This window comes from Indicator indicator, chromosome 4 (assembly GCF_027791375.1).
Source record: "Indicator indicator isolate 239-I01 chromosome 4, UM_Iind_1.1, whole genome shotgun sequence".
Lineage (NCBI taxonomy): Eukaryota > Metazoa > Chordata > Aves > Piciformes > Indicatoridae > Indicator > Indicator indicator.
The window spans coordinates 29,381,881-29,400,809 of NC_072013.1; the positions used below are offsets into that span (position 1 = coordinate 29,381,881).

Genomic DNA, 18,929 nt, shown 5'->3' on the forward strand with positions numbered 1-18,929 from the left:
TCTTATATTTGTAATGAAAATTATATTTCTGAATTAATGATCCAAAATTAAATTTTATTTCTGCAGATCCTGTTCCTTTTAAATCCCTAAATGACTGGGCTTTACAGATGTATCCTTGATTTGTAGCGTTCGTACAGCTTACAGGCAAGAAAGTTTATATTTACATTTCACAACTTTATGTTGAAAAATAGAGTAATTATTTATATATTTGTGTTTAGAGGGGCAGCATTGACGTTCCTCTGTGGGAAAATTGAAGGTCACTGCTATACTTCAGTTTAAATTTATGGGAGAATTTTGAGGAAAGAAAATAAAATTTCACTTTATGACATCTGTCAAAATGCTTCATGAAGGGAGTGAGATTTGAAGATTTGTCCAGGAAATATAGATTTGCCAGAACTTTCTATTACTGCACATTTGAGCTCATGGCATAGCAGGGTGAAGGACCTTACAAAGGGTCAGGGTCTCCTTGATAAAGGAATGAATGTTGCAATCTATATTCCATAACATGAAAGTGCTTCTTCGAGGCAAAAAACACAGGAAATGTTAAAGCTTGCTGCAACTGCTACACAAGAAGCCACTGAACTAGAAAAAGAAGCAGAGGAATTAGAAATGAAAATTAAGTATTTAAAAAAGGTAACTGTATTTTAATTTTATGTATGTCATTATATATGCCACCATTATATTTTCAGAAACATGAAAAAGTGGTGTATATTCAAGCACCCAGACCAACAGGATGATTCCAGTATTAGTAATTACCTGTCTATAGTATCACATCTGTTTTCTTACAGAAGAGGATCCATGAAAGTAAAGGCTCTTAAGTCTTGCTTTCTCTTGACCTCGGTTTACACCATGTCCGTCAAGGCACCGAGTCATCATGCTAGCTCAAGAGGGCCAGAGAATACACTTCAAAATAAAGCAGGGTCATTCCTTAGTGAGCCCCAGGGCTTGAGTATACAGATTTCACAGGTCCTACTGATTTTAAAGGTTTTGCTAAGACAAATGTGTTTATCTAAATATGCTTTACAAAAAGAATCATGTAACTTTATTTCCCTGCACTCCCCTAAATAAATGTGTGGTTAAATAAAACTCAGAAGTAAAACTGACTGGTTTTAGACAGGAGATCACTACAGTTCCAATGACTGGAAGAAGCACTGATTCAAAGTGATGGTCTTTCAAAAAACAAACAAAAAAAGATTTTGTCAGGACAGCATTTTGATCTGTGCCTCTGCTAGGAAGTAAAAGGTCTCTCCTAAGCCTGAGTAGCCCAATCTTGTGAAGAGTTGTAAGCTTTTATAGTATTGTGTCAGGACACTTTTACCTCTCTGAACCAGATGATTGGAGACTGCATTTACTGCTGTCAGCAGTCCACTTCAGCTAGCCCCATCCTGCACAGGTGCTGTTTGCTATTGATATTTTGTGGTACTGTTTGACAACTCACATATGTGGTATGTGCCATATCAATGTACAGTAAGAAGGGATGTACTTAATTTCTTTGTAACTATTGAAGAAGACCAGGTAAGGAGCTCCTTGTTCTGAATAGATCTTTAGAGTCTGTGCTCAAAAACATCTGTGTATTCAGTTGTCACAGTTAGTCCAACAAAAAATATTGCCTCTATTTAACCCCGTTCTGTTTATTCCTTCAGACTGTCATTCCTGCAAAACCTCTTCATCAGGTTAGGAAAATATTTGTAGTATATATCTATAATTTTTCAAATTTAAAAAAAAAAATTGTTGTTTATCTTTTAAGACATTTGAAGAGACTACAGAAGATCAAAATAATTGCAAAATAATTGAAGGAAAAAAGCAGAAAAGACTAGAGAAGATGAAGGAGTTTAAAGAAAGGTACACTTAAAAATAATTTCTTCCCTTGCTTTCATCCAGAGCTCTATCTCAGCATTTGCACACAAACCACAAATTCTTGTTAAGTGATGACTGGCAAGCTTCTCTAACCCTGGTCATATGATTTACTCATGTAATTCAAAAACTTCCACATTTCTTGTGTCAAACTTTCATTCTTGGAAGCTAAACGTTTCTGCAAGCTTACTATTCAAAAGTATTTTGTAGAAACCTTTGGTCCTCACAGCCACTGCTGATAGATCTATGTGAATATAGTTTTGAATACAGCTACAGTGACTGTGCAACCACAGATAAAATACATTAACTCTACTAAAAACACATTTGGGGAAAAGGAGTCAGGGTTCCACATGTCATTTGTCTTCAGCTCTGAAGTACTTAAGAAATTTAAACCTTAATACCAAGCATGAATGAAAGTTTCATACACAGGATTAATGGCTTAACAAATTAGTTGGTGATCATTTACAAGTGGGACTCACTTTAATTTAAGCTCAAATTAGAATGACTGAAAATCATGATCAGGACTATGTTGCACTTATCTGTAGTTCTTGCAGGTCTCAAAAATACCACCCCTAGAGCTGACACTTTTAGTCCAAAATCCATCTTGAAATACGTCCAAAAGACTTTGTCCAAGTGGTTTTATATTGTGGAATCATTAGAGTCATAGAATGATGAAAGTTGGAAAAGACCTCCAAGGTTGTTCGGTCCAATTATTAACCCAACCAAGTCCACCACTAAACCATGTCCCCAAGCTACATGTATACAAGTTGTTTGAATACTTCCAGGGTTGATGATTTTACCACTTCCCTGGGCAGCCTGTTCCAGTGTTTAGCCACTCTTTCAGTAAATAAATTGTTCCCAATATCCAACCCAAGCACAACTTGAGGCTGTGTCCTCTCATCCCGTTGCTCATTACTTGGGAGAAGAAACCAACCCCCACCTAACTACAACCTCCTTTCTGGGGGTTGTAGCGAGAGATAAGGTCTCCTCTCAGCCTTCTTTTCTCCAGACTTAACAACTGCAGTTCCTTCAGCCACTCCTCGTAACACTTGTGCTCTAGACCCTTCACCACCGTTGCTGACCTTTGGACACACTGCAGCAACTCAGTGTCATTTTTGTAGTAAGGGGCTTGTAGTGTGCTTGAAAAAGAAGGTTTTTTAAGGCTTTAAATATTTGTGTTTAGTGGACTCCATAGAAATGTGTCATTTTAATCATACCTAAGATGCTTCACGCAGGGACGTTTTAGGTCTTCAATATCTGCTTACAGACCTGTAAACTATGCTATCTTCTTATGTAAGATTGTAATTGGCAAGACTTCAGAAACAAGGCAACAGTAAATCCACTTAGTTTTAAGATTGATTGAAAAAAAGATGGGAAACAATTCCTTTGAGTTTTTAAAGAAACCCATGCCTGTTAAGTCTGTAGATAGAAAAATGCCAATTAAAGACCTATCATAAAAGGCAGAGATCTGTGCTCTGTGTACAGACATGTAAGAAGCACTCAGTCAGGCTCCTCATAGAGAGGAATTCACAGGGTGCATTGCTGGACATGCTATTTGTCTCCATGTCATCAAGTCTTCAGGTGCTTGTAGCCTCACCTGAAGTTGCATAGATTTTTTTTTTTGCTACTTTTATTGAAGCAATAATTCCATGGCTTGCATCATAATTAAAAGATGTTGTAAACATTTTACACCTTTGGACCTCCATGTGCATTTATGTGGTATAGCATATGGTATCAGGCCATTACCAGATTAATTGATATATTTTTCCTAGAGTAAATTTCAAAGCTTATTTATGTCAAAGATATTAATTACACAGAGGTTTGTAGAAAATGGCATAAAAATAGTTTTAAAAATCCCTATTTAACAGTAGGGTATTTGAAAAGAATGTCTTCACTAGAAAGCATAGAAGCATCTGATTGAGTAACTTCTGATGTTGAAAATAGGTGTACTATGAATCTGTGATTATTAACGTAGTGAAAAAACGACAAGCAGCAAACCTGCTGAGATAATGACTTGTAGAAATGAAAACCTTTGCAGACACAAGGCAGTACACAAAAATGTAATGGCAGAATTTGGGTACTAAAGGCAGTAGTTTCTTGTGAGCTGTTGGGTCACTACAACTTTACTGCTGAGCAAAGGAGTTTGGTGAAGAAAAAGGAGATACCTTCATCTTCTGCCACAAAAGAAGGAGGAAACAAAAGAGTTATACTGTGAATCTCCATGAACTGATGCAGACCAGCATGAAGAGGAACCAGCAGCATCAAGGGAATGAACTATCCAGAGCAATGAAAGCACTGAGCAGAGCAATGTACAAATTAATAGCTGTGAAATGCTTTAGAGGGCTGTAGGACAAGAAATCAACTTACAAGTTAATTAATAGCTACTGATAACAGATGTTACCCTTTGGGCAGGAGGATGGCAGTGGTAACTGTTCTTTTAAAAGGCTTGGAACATTTTCTTTTAAATGCCTTATGGCTGGCCAGCTAGTCATTGATTAGGTTGACTGCAAAACAGATTCCTCTTCTCATACTGGCTGTTTTCTCTGATCAGTGTACTTTCCTACTTCATCAGTTACACAGACAAGTACAGTGGTTAAAATTTCCAAATTAAGAGATCTCACCAGTCACCAAATTATTTTGAAGCCCTGGTCTCAATTAGAGATGATATTTATTCTATAGGAAGGCTTACATCTTGAACCATGCTGTGGCATGTATCATGTTCATTCTCTTTGCTCTTATAAAATACTTGAGAGAGTTTTATTTCCATTATTCTGTAATCCTGAGTTGGTTATTTTTCAATTTAATTATGTATTAATTCCACCTCTGAAAAATAAAATATATGATGTTTCAAATGAGATATTTTTTTGCTAAAACTGCTTGTAAAGGATACGGCATGGTGCATTAGTGCAGTTCTTTCAGTATCTTTGCAGCACAAATGATGAGCTAGTTATTAAAAGTGCTGTTTGCAAAAGAACTTTCTGGCATGAGCCTGATTAGAATACTGAACATGGCTTCAATAGACAGTCCTGGTAAATTCCACAGTGGCAAGTCTGATTCTTCATATGTATAACCAAATACACTTGCTTCCTGTAGTGGAGATACAGTCACACTAATCTTTGAGCTTCATTATTCTGCACAGAATAAAACAATGCTAAGGAAATGAGATTTTTTTTTTTTGAGTTAAGAATATCTGTTTTTTCATTGCACTTTACTAAAAAAAATACGTTATCTGTTTCACAATATGGATCTAGATTTTATATCTTGTCAGGTGTCTACTAACAATGAAGTAGAGAAAGAAGACAAATGACCTTTCTTGTTGTTGCAGTTTGTACTATTTGGAGCTTCAGTATGCAGTTTGGTTTTCCTCTCAATGGTTATTAATTATGCCAGAGTAGGTGCATGTGGGGTTTTATCAGTAGCATTTTTGGGGAGGGAAGGGAGCAGGTGTATTGCATATACATAAAGTTAAAATGTGGGTTCTTTTGTAAAGTTTTTTGACTTAAACCCCACATTTTTAAGAGCTTCTGAGTCCTGTTTATAACTCTGTCATCTGTACATTTTCCTGGATAGAAATTCCTGCATTGTAAAAGAATGCTTTATTTCATGGAGAGTGAATTTTTAGAAATATCAAGGTGTCTATTAGGAACATGGAAACTGACTCCAAGAATTTTTAAAACTACAATTTGACATCCTAAGTTCTGGGAGGAAAAAAAAATGTTTATAGCAGTCTAACTCAGGACCTCATCAGGAGCAGCCTTGTACAATTAATTTTTGAATAACAGTTCTGGTAAAGCAGTAAAATAATCCATGCTGGATAAAGTGGATAAAGTGATGCTGTTATAGCAAGAGTTCTGTGCTTATTTCTGGGTTTATTTCTCCTTGTTTTTGTGCTTTCTGCATCTGAATTTAAAGATACACCAGCCACATACATATCTTATTTCCTGTAGTACTCATTCTACTCATACAACATGGAAACTAACTCCAAGAATTTTTAAAACTACAATTTGACATCCTAAGTTCTGGGAGGAAAAAAAAATGTTTATAGCAGTCTAACTCAGGACCTCATCAGGAGCAGCCTTGTGCAATTAATTTTTGAATAACAGTTCTGGTAAAGCAGTCAAATAATCCATGCTGGATAAAGTGATGCTGTTTTAGCCAGAGAGTTCTGTGCTTATCTCTGGGTTTATTTCTCCTTGTTTCTGTGCTTTCTGCATCTGAATTTAAAGATACACCAGCCACATACATATCTTATTTCCCGTAGTACTCATTCTTCACACAGGTAATATCTACAATTACTGTAACGGAAAGAAATTTTTAATGTTTTTAAAAGTATTATTCCCATTGATTGTTTTTAACTGATGCATTGTGGCATATGTTTTATATAGATTCTTAGGTCTTAGTCCAGCAGAACACTAAATGTATATAGAACAGAACTACAGAATCATTTATGTTGGACAAAATCTTTAGGATATATAGCTGAAGATAGTGTTTTTATCACTTATTTGACCAAGGTGCATTCATGGTTTTATGTGGTCACTGTTGTGCATGTGTATTAGTTTAATGTGTTCTTAGGTCCATTTATCTTAACCAGAGTTTCTAGTTTGGCATTTTCTTAGCAGTGTCACTGATTTTACTCCACACTACTACAAGTCCATCCTACATTTGATCTTATTTTAATTCATGGAAAATTTCCAGAAGAACAAAATGACTGACTCAATTCTTCATTTATTCTGAAGAGCATTGTTTAGTCAGCTCTAAACCAGATGTTGTAGCTAGAAGCACAGAGGTTCTAAGCAGGAATGCCAGAGAGAAAATAAAATAGAACTCATTATTGAAAAAAATGATAAATGCTTCTATGCCAAACAACCACTTTAGCCTTCATTGTTCTGCTAGCTTTTATCTTTCTACACTGTAAAAAAGGCTATTTACCCCACACACATAATTACCCCACAAGTAACTTGGTGCAGTTTTCTCTTTTGTCTGTGTAGCTTGTGAGTATTCCAGACAATTGCAAGGAGAGAAAAAGTGTTTCTAAATGTGAAAAATGTGCTTTCAGAACAACAATAATGAAGTACTTTGACTAAAGTGTAAAACTCCGAACTAGTTATACTTGTCTTTGATACTGACAAAATTTGAGTCAGCAGTGCTCTTATGATTGCCTTATTACTACTTCATGTTGTCTTCTTTTCGTGATATTCTCTGTCTGACATTGTTTAAAGAAAACACCAGTTTTTACTATCTGCTGGAGCTGAAAGAGGTAAACCTCCCTGGCAGCATTCATCTCCCTGGAAAACTACACTTACTTGAAGCAGTTATATTTTGTGTTTTCCTTTCTTTTGCAATTGCTAACTTTTTTTTTTTTTTTTGTGGTAGGGTATTTGAAGAAAGTGAACATACATCTTTGTTAAATGAGAAACATCAGCTGTGTAAGCCATTGCGTGTCCCATGTGCTCCTTGGAAATTAGTCCAGTCTGTACAGAGTGTTCGGTTCTCAAAGCAACAAACAGAAACAGGTATGGTGTGTTTAATGGTCTTTCTGGGAGGATTTGGGATTGTTTTTGTAAAAATGCATGGAAACCATAACAGATCTGGTGAACTGCTCCTGCTGTGATAGCTGAAGCCAGGCTTTCAGTGGAAGTTGGGGTTTATCTGTCTGTATGTTCTGAAAAATCTATGAGTTCCCTCTTATCAATGCAATGAGTAAAGTAACATAACAGGTATAGCTGATGCATAGTGTCAGAAAAAGCTGAAGCATACTTTTAGCACTGTTGGCATGAATACAGTAAATATTAGTAAATATTTGCAGTAAATGGATATTTCCATATATTGTAATAGTTTTTTTTATTAGTTACTAACAGAAAAATACGTGAGCTTTGTTCCAAAGTTCTGTTTAACAGTGCTGAAGTGGTTGGGGCCCCATCCCTGGAGATACTCAAAGTGAGGCTTGACAGGGCTCTGGGCAACCTGATCTAGTTGAGGATGCCCCTGCTCACTGCAGAGGGTGTTGGACTAGATGACCTTTGGAGGTCCCTTCCAACCCACATCATTCTACGATTCTATGATATGAAGTAATACTTGCTAATTTAGGGAGAGAAGGAAAAGAAAAACCTGTGAAACCTCCAGTGACCACTAGCAGTTCCTCCAACCTTGCAGACGGCTCACCACAGGTATGCAGCTCTCCCTCTAGTAAAAACATCAGAGTGTCAAGTCTATTTTATGTGGTTGTTTAAATTTAAAACACTTCAGATATACTTAGTGCTATTATATCTAACACAAAACTTGTTGCATGGTAACCAAGATGCTAATCTTGACAATGTGCTGCTACTTGGTAATCATAATTTTTTTTCTTTGTCATAATTTCTATCTCAACTGAAAATGTATCTGTTCTTACAAATTGGAGCTGGTAATCATGGTAAGCATTCTAATGTCAAACTTATGGTGGATCATATATCCAATTAATTTTGTGTAGTTTTTGAAATTTAGAATAATCTTTTTAGATTCATGTGGTTATATGTAGTGTATTTTTGGAATTCTAAAGAAGGAATGCAATCTTCTGTAACTGATTTGGTATCAGGTAGTGATAGGACTAGGAAGAATGGAGCAAAAATAGAAATGGGTAGATTCAGATTGGTTGTTAGGAAGAAATTCTTCATCATGAGAGTGGTAAGACACTGGAAGAGGTTGCCCAGGTAGGTGGTAGAAGCCCCATCCCTGGAGGTTTTTAAGGCCAGGCTGGATGTGGCTCTGAGCAACCTGATCTAGTGTGAAGTGTCTCTGTCCATGGCAGGGGGGTTGGAACTAGATGATCCTTGAGGTCCCTTTCAACCCTAACAATTCTATGATTAATGGTAAGACATCTACTCCATAATGAGGAATTTCACAGAATAACACAGAATTTCATAATGCACTGGGTTGGAAGGGTGCTTTAGAGATCATCTAGTCCAACCCCCATGTAGTAAGCAGGGACATCCCCAATTAGATCAGGCTGATTTCATAAAGGACCAAATGTGCAAGGTGCTGTACAGGATTGCCTGCAGTTGTGCTGTATGTGACTGCCTGCAGTTAACAGCTCAGTTCCAAGATTTAACCAGGATCAAAAATCTGAGAGGAATAAAACCATGAGTAGTGTTTCTTTGTACACTTGAGGAATCCACAACTACGTTTTCAATCTCTGACATATAAAGAAATAATTCCTGTGGCACTATTTTTGAGAAGGGCAAGTTTACTACAGCTGGAGTGAGTGCAGAGAAGGGCAACAAAGCTGGTAAAGGGCCTGGAGAATAAATCTGATGAAGACCAACTGAGGGAGCTGGGGCTGTTGAGTTTGGAAAAGAGGAGGCTGAGGGGAGACCTCATTGCTCTCTACAACTACCTGAAAGGACGTTGTAGAGAGGCTGGTGCTGGTCTCTTCTCACAGGTAATTAGTGATAGAACAAGAGGGAATGGCCTCAAGCTATGACTGGGTAGGTTTAGACTGGACATTAGGAAAAAATTTGTCACGGGAAGAGTGGTCAGGCATTGGGATGGGCTGTCCAGGGAGCTGGTTGACTCACCAACTTTGGATGTGTTTAAATGTTGTTTGGCTGTAGTGCTTGGGGATTTGGTTTAGGCGTAAACTTTGTAGAGTAGGGTTATGGGTTGGACTTGGTGATCCTGAGGGTCTTTTCCAACCTGAATGTTTCTGTGATTCTGTGATTCTGTAGTGTCTTAAATATTCAAGAACAATAAATCAATCCAGAAAAAAGTTGAAGGAACAACTTGCACAGTTATGAAGACCACAAATAAGATCTCTAGAAGTGCAAGAACATTCACAGAACAAATAGATTGTTAAAGAATAAAAGGAGTATTCACAGAAAGTAAGACCACAGGAAAGAAGTAGTTCGCAACTGTGTTTTCTGTGCAGGAGCTTGGGGAAGTTTCTGTACTAAACCTTTTCTTTATAAGGGACATCTCATTGGATCTATTTAAAACTAAATTTTAAAGAACCACAAAAATCATCAAGTAAAAAGTTAACAGAATCAGTTGTGGTTTACTTAAGAATGTCAAGAGAACTGAAGGACAAAGAGAGAATTACTAAATAGTTTAAAGTGGAGCCTGTGGTAGAAGCAGCAGCTTTCATTAGATAAGACAACATGAAGAGAATGGCTAGATTGAGTAGAACAAGACAAGAAGAAATTTCAAGCAATTCTGATTTGTGACTGGCTGAAGGAGTTGGACATGATGAACTGCGCTTCAAGATTAGTCAAGGGAATTTTAAGAGTGATGGCAACAAGGAAAAGAAGATGGAGTGTGAGGAAATATAAAAAGATTAGAAGAAAGAAGGTTGCTGTGCTTGAGAAGAGGTGTGCTGTAAACTACAAAAATGAAGTGGTGCACGGCTTCTTCATAACCAGCACTTTTGTCCCCCACCTGGATTGGATTCAGTTTGATATATTTTACAACTAAAAACCAAGCTAAAACTAGCAGCTCCCTGTGAAATAATGTGTTATCTAACTGAGGCATAGATTCCTATTGCTACTCTGCCCTCAAGGCACAACTACATGCTACATGTCAGAGTAAGGGCTTCTGCTTTGATGAAGATCTGTGAGGCAGGGGTATTTCCATGTTTTCTGCATTTTTTTAGTGTACCCAGGAGACTTTCACTAAGGCACAAACTCAAGTTTGGCCTTTGGAGGTGGAAACAGGCCAGGCTCCAGCCCTTTCTGTGTTGTCAAGCAGGAGCAACATCTCTGCAGTAGTAGAAAACCTGGATAAAGTTCATAAATTATGTAATGCTATTTGTGTAACAGAATAGTTAATTATTCACTTATTATCAGTGCTGTGAATACAACTTTATAGAAAAATATAGAAATGGTTTTGGGTATCATTCTGTTAAAATGCAGGCAAGGCAAAGACAGTAAACAAGAGTTTGTTGCCTGATCTCTAAAGAGTGGTTTAAAGAATGGATTTGCACAGTCTAAGGAGAAATCAGACTGATACTATTGAAGTGACAATTTCCTATGCTGCCTCATTTGAATTTTTTGCTATGTTTTAGATGGTTATTGAAACTGCAGGGAATAGTAATCCACAAATTTCCCAAGTTCCACCAATAACGAGTTTACAAAACCAAATGCAGTTCAGGTAACTTTTCTTTAACAAAGTAATTTGCATTCTTGTGATTGAGTTTTATGGAAACAATCCATATTTAGACAGACAGTGTTTTTTGTCTTTTAGACTAGTACTTCCTCCAAAGCAGATGACTTCCAATCAACAGTTTGAGAGTGAAAATACAGCTATAGGTAAAAGTACCACTCTTGTATTTTTTATAGGTTGTGCTGTTACTGCATGCTAGACCACATAATTATATCAGACTCTAGGGGCCAGATTTTTATTCTGGTATTAAGTGGGCCACCATTTGTATTCATTTTCCACCTCAATTATTTAGTTCAAACTTAGAATATAACAGACAGGCAGTGTCCTAATTTAATTGACTGAACTGCTCAAAATGTGAGATTCATTCAGCACTGACTGTTGCTGATGAGAGGAATCTTTCAGCATCTCTTGTAAATCCTCTCTCTTATAGTCTCAAATTACTTGAGTAAAATGAAATCCAGTCCGAAAATCTTCCCAGAAGGCATGAGAAAAATGAACAGAAAAGGGATACAAAAATCTCGGTAATTTTAGAATATTAGTGCATCAGGTTAAGATTATTTAAAAATAAAATTAGCTTGAGAAACACATACAGAATAATTACAGAAACAAACCAGGAGTTACGAATGCACCTATTGTTTTGCAATCACAAGGCACTGAGCTTCAGTTTAAATATATTTTTCTAATTGTAGTGCCAATTTAGATGCATGTCAGAAAATATAGTCTATTTTTTTTAATTAATAGGATCCTAATTATGTGTCCTGAAACACAGGATCTTACCCCATAGTGCCTGAAATGTTTCACTGAGAACCGATACTCTGATACCATTCTTCTCATGACTCGTTGTGGCTTTTGCCCAGTTCTTTAAGATATGCTTTATTTGTGTCATATGGGTGGGCTTTTTGGATTGTTTCCACCTGTTTTCTGTTAACTCGTGTTAGCACTCTCAGAGGACAATGGTCAGATTAGACAAACAGCACTCTTGGGGAGAAGTAACTAGGCTTGAAGAACACACCAAACCATATGAAGCAGCCCAATCATTGCTTTAAGGATAGTGCATAAGGTGCAGAAGAATGGCTATGGACATAGCCACAAAGTGGGTTATTATGAAAACTACAGTTAGAACACTTCTTAACCAACAGCAACGTCAAGTTAGTAAACCTTTCTCAAAGATTCTTTCTGACAACATAATTTTGATTTATCTGTTTAAAATGCTGTTATAATACAGGCATTGCTGTCTTTTTTGTGTAGCAAATCAAGAGGCCAAATGTGTTAATAAAGAGGCAGAAGATGAACCAAAGGATTCTTCATATATACCTCAAGTACGGAAATAATTTCTTATAAGTTATTATTTTATTTAGAAGAGTTGCAGTATCTTGATGTTTTTGGATCTATTGGCAAGACATAAGTCTCAGAATTGGCAAAGTGACTCATGATAAGGCACCCAAGAGATGAGAAGCAAATCAATGCCTTCTGATTATTAATATGGTGATTGTGGTTCTTAATCATGTCAGCGCTCTGGAGGTTTTTATGCTACCTTAACAGTAGGCTATTTAGGATGACTGTCCTGTGGGCAGCGTGGGTTTTGTGTAAATTGGTGTGGGATAGGGAAGAGCATCAGAAGGGCAAAGATGCAAAAACTTGTGGGTTGAAATGAAGACAGTTTAACAGGTATAGCAAAAGCTGTGCACACCTACATTCCTTTTTTGGGAATGTAGGACTTCATCACATGTAGTGGTTACTTGGAAAGACAAATGTCATAACTCTAATTATCTCCTCCTCCCTCCTTCTTCACTGCAGCTTTTATTGCTGAGTGTGATATCATATGGTGTGGAATACCCCTTTGGTCAGCTGGGGTCAGCTGTCCCAGCTGTGTCCCATTCCAACTTCTTGTGCACCACCAACTTACCAGCAGGGCAACATAAGAAGTAGAAAATTCTTTGACATTGTGTCAGCACCCTTCAGCAACAACTATAGAGGACCCCCATGTTATTAATGCTGTTCTCACCACAACTCCAAAATAAAGCCACATATGAGCTATGAACTCTCAGCCAAAACCAGTATAAAAAAAACCTTTGGTATACTCCTCATCTTCTGGCTGGCTCACCATAGGCTGATGCCAGCAGAGAAGTGCTGAATCTGATGGAAATCAATAGCACGCAAGTGTACATTGTCATTTATCATTTTCTGAGGAAGAGGAAATACCTCAATCAGCTGACATATATTCTGATGGCAATGTTTCTTTATTTCACTGGGGCATGTCAAGAGGATTCCAGTGTTACTTTAAGCATTATTCTAAGACTTTAGAGTGAAATAGTGTTTTCATTCAAAATTAATGTTTTCAGTCAGTTCATGAGTTTGTTTTTTTTTTTTAATTGAAACTTTCATACATAGTTTCATTCACGAGAAGTCCATTTAAAATTAGGTAAGATTACAGATTTAAGTATGGTAAATACATCACTGTAAATATTTTATTAAAACCTTTTTATTTTTCATGAGAATAAAAATAACTAACCCTAAACCAGATGTGGAAGATATTTATAGATAAATGGACTAACGATACTTTGGGAAATATTATGTGCCATAAACATTATTGTCTATTTCTTTTCACTAGGACATACACACATGTTTTAAGTCAAATGAAGATAATTCTGACACAGCAGAAGAAAGTGCAGAACATTTCTTGAGGCCACCTAAAACACCTGAGTCAAAGGAGAAGGAACCTCAGTTTTCTAAAACACCTCCATTTGACTTGTATGATTTCAGCTTTGATTTTGAGCAAACTTGTATTGATTGTTATTGTATAAGCATTTCCACTGGTTTTGAAAGATACTATAGAAAAACTTCTCCAGAAAGCTCTTCTGAAAATATTTTTTTTCTGACTTAACACTAGATAATTGATAAGATTTTCTTCTTCTGCATCATTTCTACTTGGAGTTCTTTTCAAAGAGGGAGACTCTGCTTAGAAATAGGAGACAGGCTTTTTGTAGCTCCTTAGTTACAACTGTTGTCTTTTCCTGCAATAACATTTCTGTCTTTAAAGAGTCTTTTTGGTAAAAGGGTAAGGAATTAGTAGTAACACTACCTCATTTTTCTTTAACTACTTGTGTTAGCAGCTTTATATGGGAAGAAAAAATTATTGTCAGAAACTATGGGAATCTAGAAAAGTCACCAAAAAAAAAGAAAAAGAAAAAATAGAACAAAATATCCATCTATGCTATTTTAAAAAAATCTTAGTGTAGTTTCTTCCTTTCTGTCTACAGTATTCACAATTTAGGTTGTGAAGAAGGAACATCAAAATCTCCTGCCTTCTTTTCTCTCATGAACTTCTCCCAGAAGTCACCTGGCTTTAATTTGTTTGATTCCTCTGTGTTTGGGGCAGAAAATTCATCTGATGAGGTAAAAATGAATATTTGAAGATATTAAATTTCCAGAATGCAAAATGTGATAAAAAACCAGCATAGACAATGGATGAGGTTTTTCAGCTTGATTATCTTTGTAGCAAATAATATTTTACTAGTTTGCTTAATTTTACATTTGACATCCTTTGCAAATGCTTATCTCCTTTTCTGGCAGTCCCACTGTGAAGATTTCTGATCAAGTATGATGCTTTCCAATAAGGGCAAGATTGGATCTTGAGCAAATATATAGGTGACTAGATTCACAAAAAGGCTTCTGATTCAGCATTGCAACCCAGAACTTTAGTTTCTCTGGCAGAACTCAGAACTCATACACCTATCTTGTGTGCTTTTGTATTGCTGAAGTAGAGATCAGGTACTTAAAGTATTATTCCCCCTACATTTTTCACAAAATGCAGAACACTGAGAAAAGGAAGAAAGGATTATCTGTTAGGGATATTGAAGAGCAAATATGGATTAGCTGTACTTAACTGAGGGGAGAAAGGTAGGAAACTGATTGGAACAGGGAGCGGAATCCAGGTTTTTATTTTCCTTTGCTGGTTCATCAGCTTCAGTGCTCTAGAGTAATTTTCACTGGGCTAGATAATTGGGTTCTGAGGATGTGTATCAGTAAGTAGTGCAGTGGTTAGGTGTCATTGCTAGCAATGCACATTCAAACCCTGTTATGCAAACAAGGGATTTGAAACCAGGTATCTCTTATTTTAGTGGCTGTGCTCAGTCTTGATTTTGCTAGATAAAAGCTGAAGGAAGGAACAGGGAAAACACCATTTTATTTCGTGTTAGCAAGATACATTTCATTGACAGCTCCTAGCATCTGCTCTGTGTAGGTCACACAGACCTGGTCAGTGGCAGAAATTTACCAGCCTGTAGCAGTCATGTGAGATTCTGCTAATGGGAGTTTTGAAGGACTTAAGCATCTATTATAAATCTAGCCTAAGAACTCTTCTCAAGAGTCCTGAGGGGTTATTCTGCTACTCCTTCTGACTCAATAGGCAGTAATTGCAGTTGTTGCTTAGAGGTTTTTCTAAAATATTGCAAAATTAAATAATGTTGAAACTTTTCAGTTTACAAACCAGCAGCAAAATAGACCAGATTTTGGTCTATTCTTAATCTGATGCTTTTTTTTTCCTGGAAGAACAGAAACAGTGTGTTTTCAAATGTAAGCAAACATCATGAAACCTGTCTCACTGAAGAATTTACCTTGCAACTCTATGGACTGATGTATACATTTAAATGTAGATTTTGTGAAGGCTACTGACATTCGTTGGAACAGTGTCTTTCTCACCAAAAGTGGAGTAACTTATTACATATCAGTGCTAGAGCTTATCTTTTGTCTTGCTTATTTGTTAAACAAAATGACTGTTGTATATTTCAGACAGAGGAAGGTTATCCTGTGGGCAGTTTGAACCCTCTGTCTCCACAGAAAGATATTGGTAAGTCTGAAACTCAGACATACCTGTGTATACCAGCTGTGTTGTGCTTGTGTGACTGACAAGCTTGTGATCCTGCTTAACAAGGCACTTTTGATTGTCTAAAAGGATGTTCAGCTGTGATACTGAAGTTCAGTGGTTTATTGAGTTCATTTGTGCTTTGACTAGCTTAAATCTTACTTAGCATGTTTGAATTCAAATATATCAAATGCCTTGAAATAAGAGGTATGAGAAGGAAAGAAAGTGGGATAGGGTTAGGTGGGCTTGAAGCAGACTAAGAGGAGCTGTGAGGGTGAAAAATGAAGTGTCAAAGCTTTTTCACTGATGAGAAGAACTTTTTTTTAACGTAAAAACTGTAGTACTTGGTAAATACTACTTTTTAACTTAGGGCTATCAGCTTGGTGCTGGAAAGAGTACATGTGTGGGGTTTTTTTTCCTTCCCTCAGCTAAAATGAAAATAGTTCTGTTCGTCTCAGAGCACAATTGTGAGAGAGGAGAATCAGACTTAAACAGGATCTTTCGCTCATGCTAAGTGAGCCGCACACGTACGCATTCTGTGTAACGAAAGGCTAATTTTTCCTGGTATCATTTGGATCAAAACTTACTTTTGATCACACGTCTTTCTGAAAGAAACTGTGATCTACCTTTTTTGTGGAGGTGCTGCAAGTGCAAAGCTACTTTTTTGAAGTGTATGAATGTATGATTGTATGCATATATCTAACTATTATAAAGAGGGCGAATTTTATGTTACTAAATATAAAACTCAAGTGTTCTTCCATCTGTACCTTTGTTTCTCCTAGAATTTCAGTGCTTGATTGCATTATTCTCTAGAGGAGAAAGGATCTGCTAATATCTAACAGTTTACAAATACCCCTGTTGCTTGGGATTCAAAATATTTTACCCATTACCTTATGCAGAAGTGTTTTGTTTTTCCAAGTCCTTCAAGTACTTCACATTTAATTCTATGTAGATTCTAGTAATGCTGTTCTGGAAGTACCATTTCTAGTGCAGAAATAAACACACAGCAGAGGCTGACATTCAGTGGGAGTAGAACATTATTAAAGCAGCACATCATGCTGTATGCAGTATTTATTCAGTAAGATTTAATCTAATTATTAATATGTATTCCATATAGGAAGCTTGTTTGGGAAATCAGAAAGTGAGGATGCATTTGCCTTTCCCTTCCCCTCGGAATCGACTTCGCATGCATTTGGAGATGGAAAAGATGACTTTAGTTTTCCATTTACATTTGGACAGGATCAGAGATCATCACAGTCTTCTTCTGTGAAAGGTTTTCATTCTTCCTTACAAAATACAAAACCATTTACATTCTTTTGAATACCTTTGACTTCCTTTTAAATTCTTTTCCTGCTTAGCCTTGACAAATGTTTTCAATTTCTTTAGTTAAAGCATTTCATCTTTCATTTCTTGTAAGAATATGCCATTGCAATTGCTGCAAGAGCATGAGTATGTTCATCAGGCATATGTGCTTTGACATGCACCTTTCATTTTTCTTACCTGTTTTCTAAATATCTTGTTTTTATAAAAATGTTACAATACATTCCTGTTAAATTGGCACTTACGAGAATCTTGTGGTAGTATGTTGAGTTAATTAAATACCTGTGAAAGCTTCTAAACTACTAGATGAGTACTTTCAGCCTTGTGATATAAACTAGTGTTAGTAAGAGTGACTGTTTACGAGTTAAAGCTGAATTTGAGTTAATGACAATGTTCTTAAATTAGCTGTTGTGCACAAAATATTTGTCAAATGTTTAAAATAAACATTTTGTTAATTTTGTGCAACATTTTGTAGGTATTAATATCTGAATTGAAACAATATTAGAGTTATAATACTTAACATTTCACCTTCTGTTCCTTCCCATTGATCTGGTATCTTTCATAAAAAGGCACAAAAGCAGGCAGTCCCCAAAAACTAACTGTGGTCAGTACAAGTATATCCACAGGTTCTCCACAAATAGTTTTCCTTATACAATGTTTGGTTGTGAAGAGAGTATCAGGGCTACTCATTAAGGAATGCTGACTGTTGTGAGCCACCACAGCACTGTGCCTTGTGAATCCCTCCTAACCATCTTCTCTAGAACCAGCAGTTTCATATTTATGGGTTTTGAAGGAAATACCAGATCACTTTTGAGTTTGGTTTTTTTTTTTTTGTTACATGTGAAATGTAGATTAATGATTTTTAAAACTCCTAATAAATGTATAAGGGAAACCTAATACCTACCTAAGTACTAAGACATAAAAAAAAAAACTACCTGAGAGCAAGCGAGATGCTGAAATGGAAACAAAGCAAATAATGGCGAGACCACATCATCCAGCAGACTTCAGAGAAGGTATTGCAAATGTACAATCTAGTCACATGGACTAAGTGAAGAAGTTGACAAAAAGCATTCTACCAGTATAGTTTGCACAGTCTGCCAATAGTGTCAAGAAAGTCCAAAGAGGAGTAGGGTCCTCTTCCCTCTGCTGAACTGCAAAGCCCTAAATGACCAAAAACTTGGTTATCTATGCCACCACTTCTTTTCAGCGAAACTGCTAAATGTCTTAGGACTACTTTTGTGCAGCTCAGCTTCTCCTTTAAGTACTTGTGCCTAGAGATTGTGAAAGTGTTTTTTACTAGAGAGGGATTCAGGAGCTTTTAGTGCAGTGCTGCTGAGATCTTGCTAATAGGAAGTAAGAGAGATGGATTTGGTGGTCTTTATGCTCCCCAAATGCAGGTTTCCTTGTTAGTCTGTTATAAACATATTTTTTGAATCTACTGCATAACTCACAATCTGAAAAAACCCCATGACCTAGTAGGTGAGTTTAAGAGAATTTCTGTGCTATTTGGGGTAACATTATAGGGTACAGTACTGGCAGATATTCTGAAATCATTTAGAAAGCTGAAAAGTACAATTTTGTTAGCTCTGTTACTCCACAACTGAAGCTTGCTTTCCTGCCTTCTGATGAATTCTGCCATCCATGTCTCTGACATTACATTCTGGAAGTCAAGGTTGCTGGCTGAAGTGGGAGAAACCATTGTTCTAGGTCTTCCTGGATGTTTACTTACACAAATTGGATAGGCTGATTATAACATAAA

The 18,929-nt window shown here is 36.6% G+C and overlaps 1 protein-coding gene across 1 annotated transcript in view; it reads left to right on the top strand.

Moving 5' to 3' along the window:
• The window catches only part of C4H14orf39 (chromosome 4 C14orf39 homolog), a 35,161-nt gene extending 17,991 nt beyond the window's left edge, over positions 1–17,170 (top strand). Inside the window, exons 7-18 of the mRNA XM_054400672.1 lie at positions 67–109; positions 513–633; positions 1,748–1,842; positions 7,228–7,367; positions 7,942–8,021; positions 10,889–10,974; positions 11,068–11,132; positions 12,235–12,305; positions 13,598–13,737; positions 14,247–14,382; positions 15,778–15,835; positions 16,968–17,170. Coding sequence (XP_054256647.1) covers positions 67–109; positions 513–633; positions 1,748–1,842; positions 7,228–7,367; positions 7,942–8,021; positions 10,889–10,974; positions 11,068–11,132; positions 12,235–12,305; positions 13,598–13,737; positions 14,247–14,382; positions 15,778–15,835; positions 16,968–17,170 — 1,238 coding nt within the window. The remainder of the gene's footprint in view (positions 1–66; positions 110–512; positions 634–1,747; positions 1,843–7,227; positions 7,368–7,941; positions 8,022–10,888; positions 10,975–11,067; positions 11,133–12,234; positions 12,306–13,597; positions 13,738–14,246; positions 14,383–15,777; positions 15,836–16,967) is intronic.
• Positions 17,171–18,929: the final 1,759 nt, after the last annotated feature.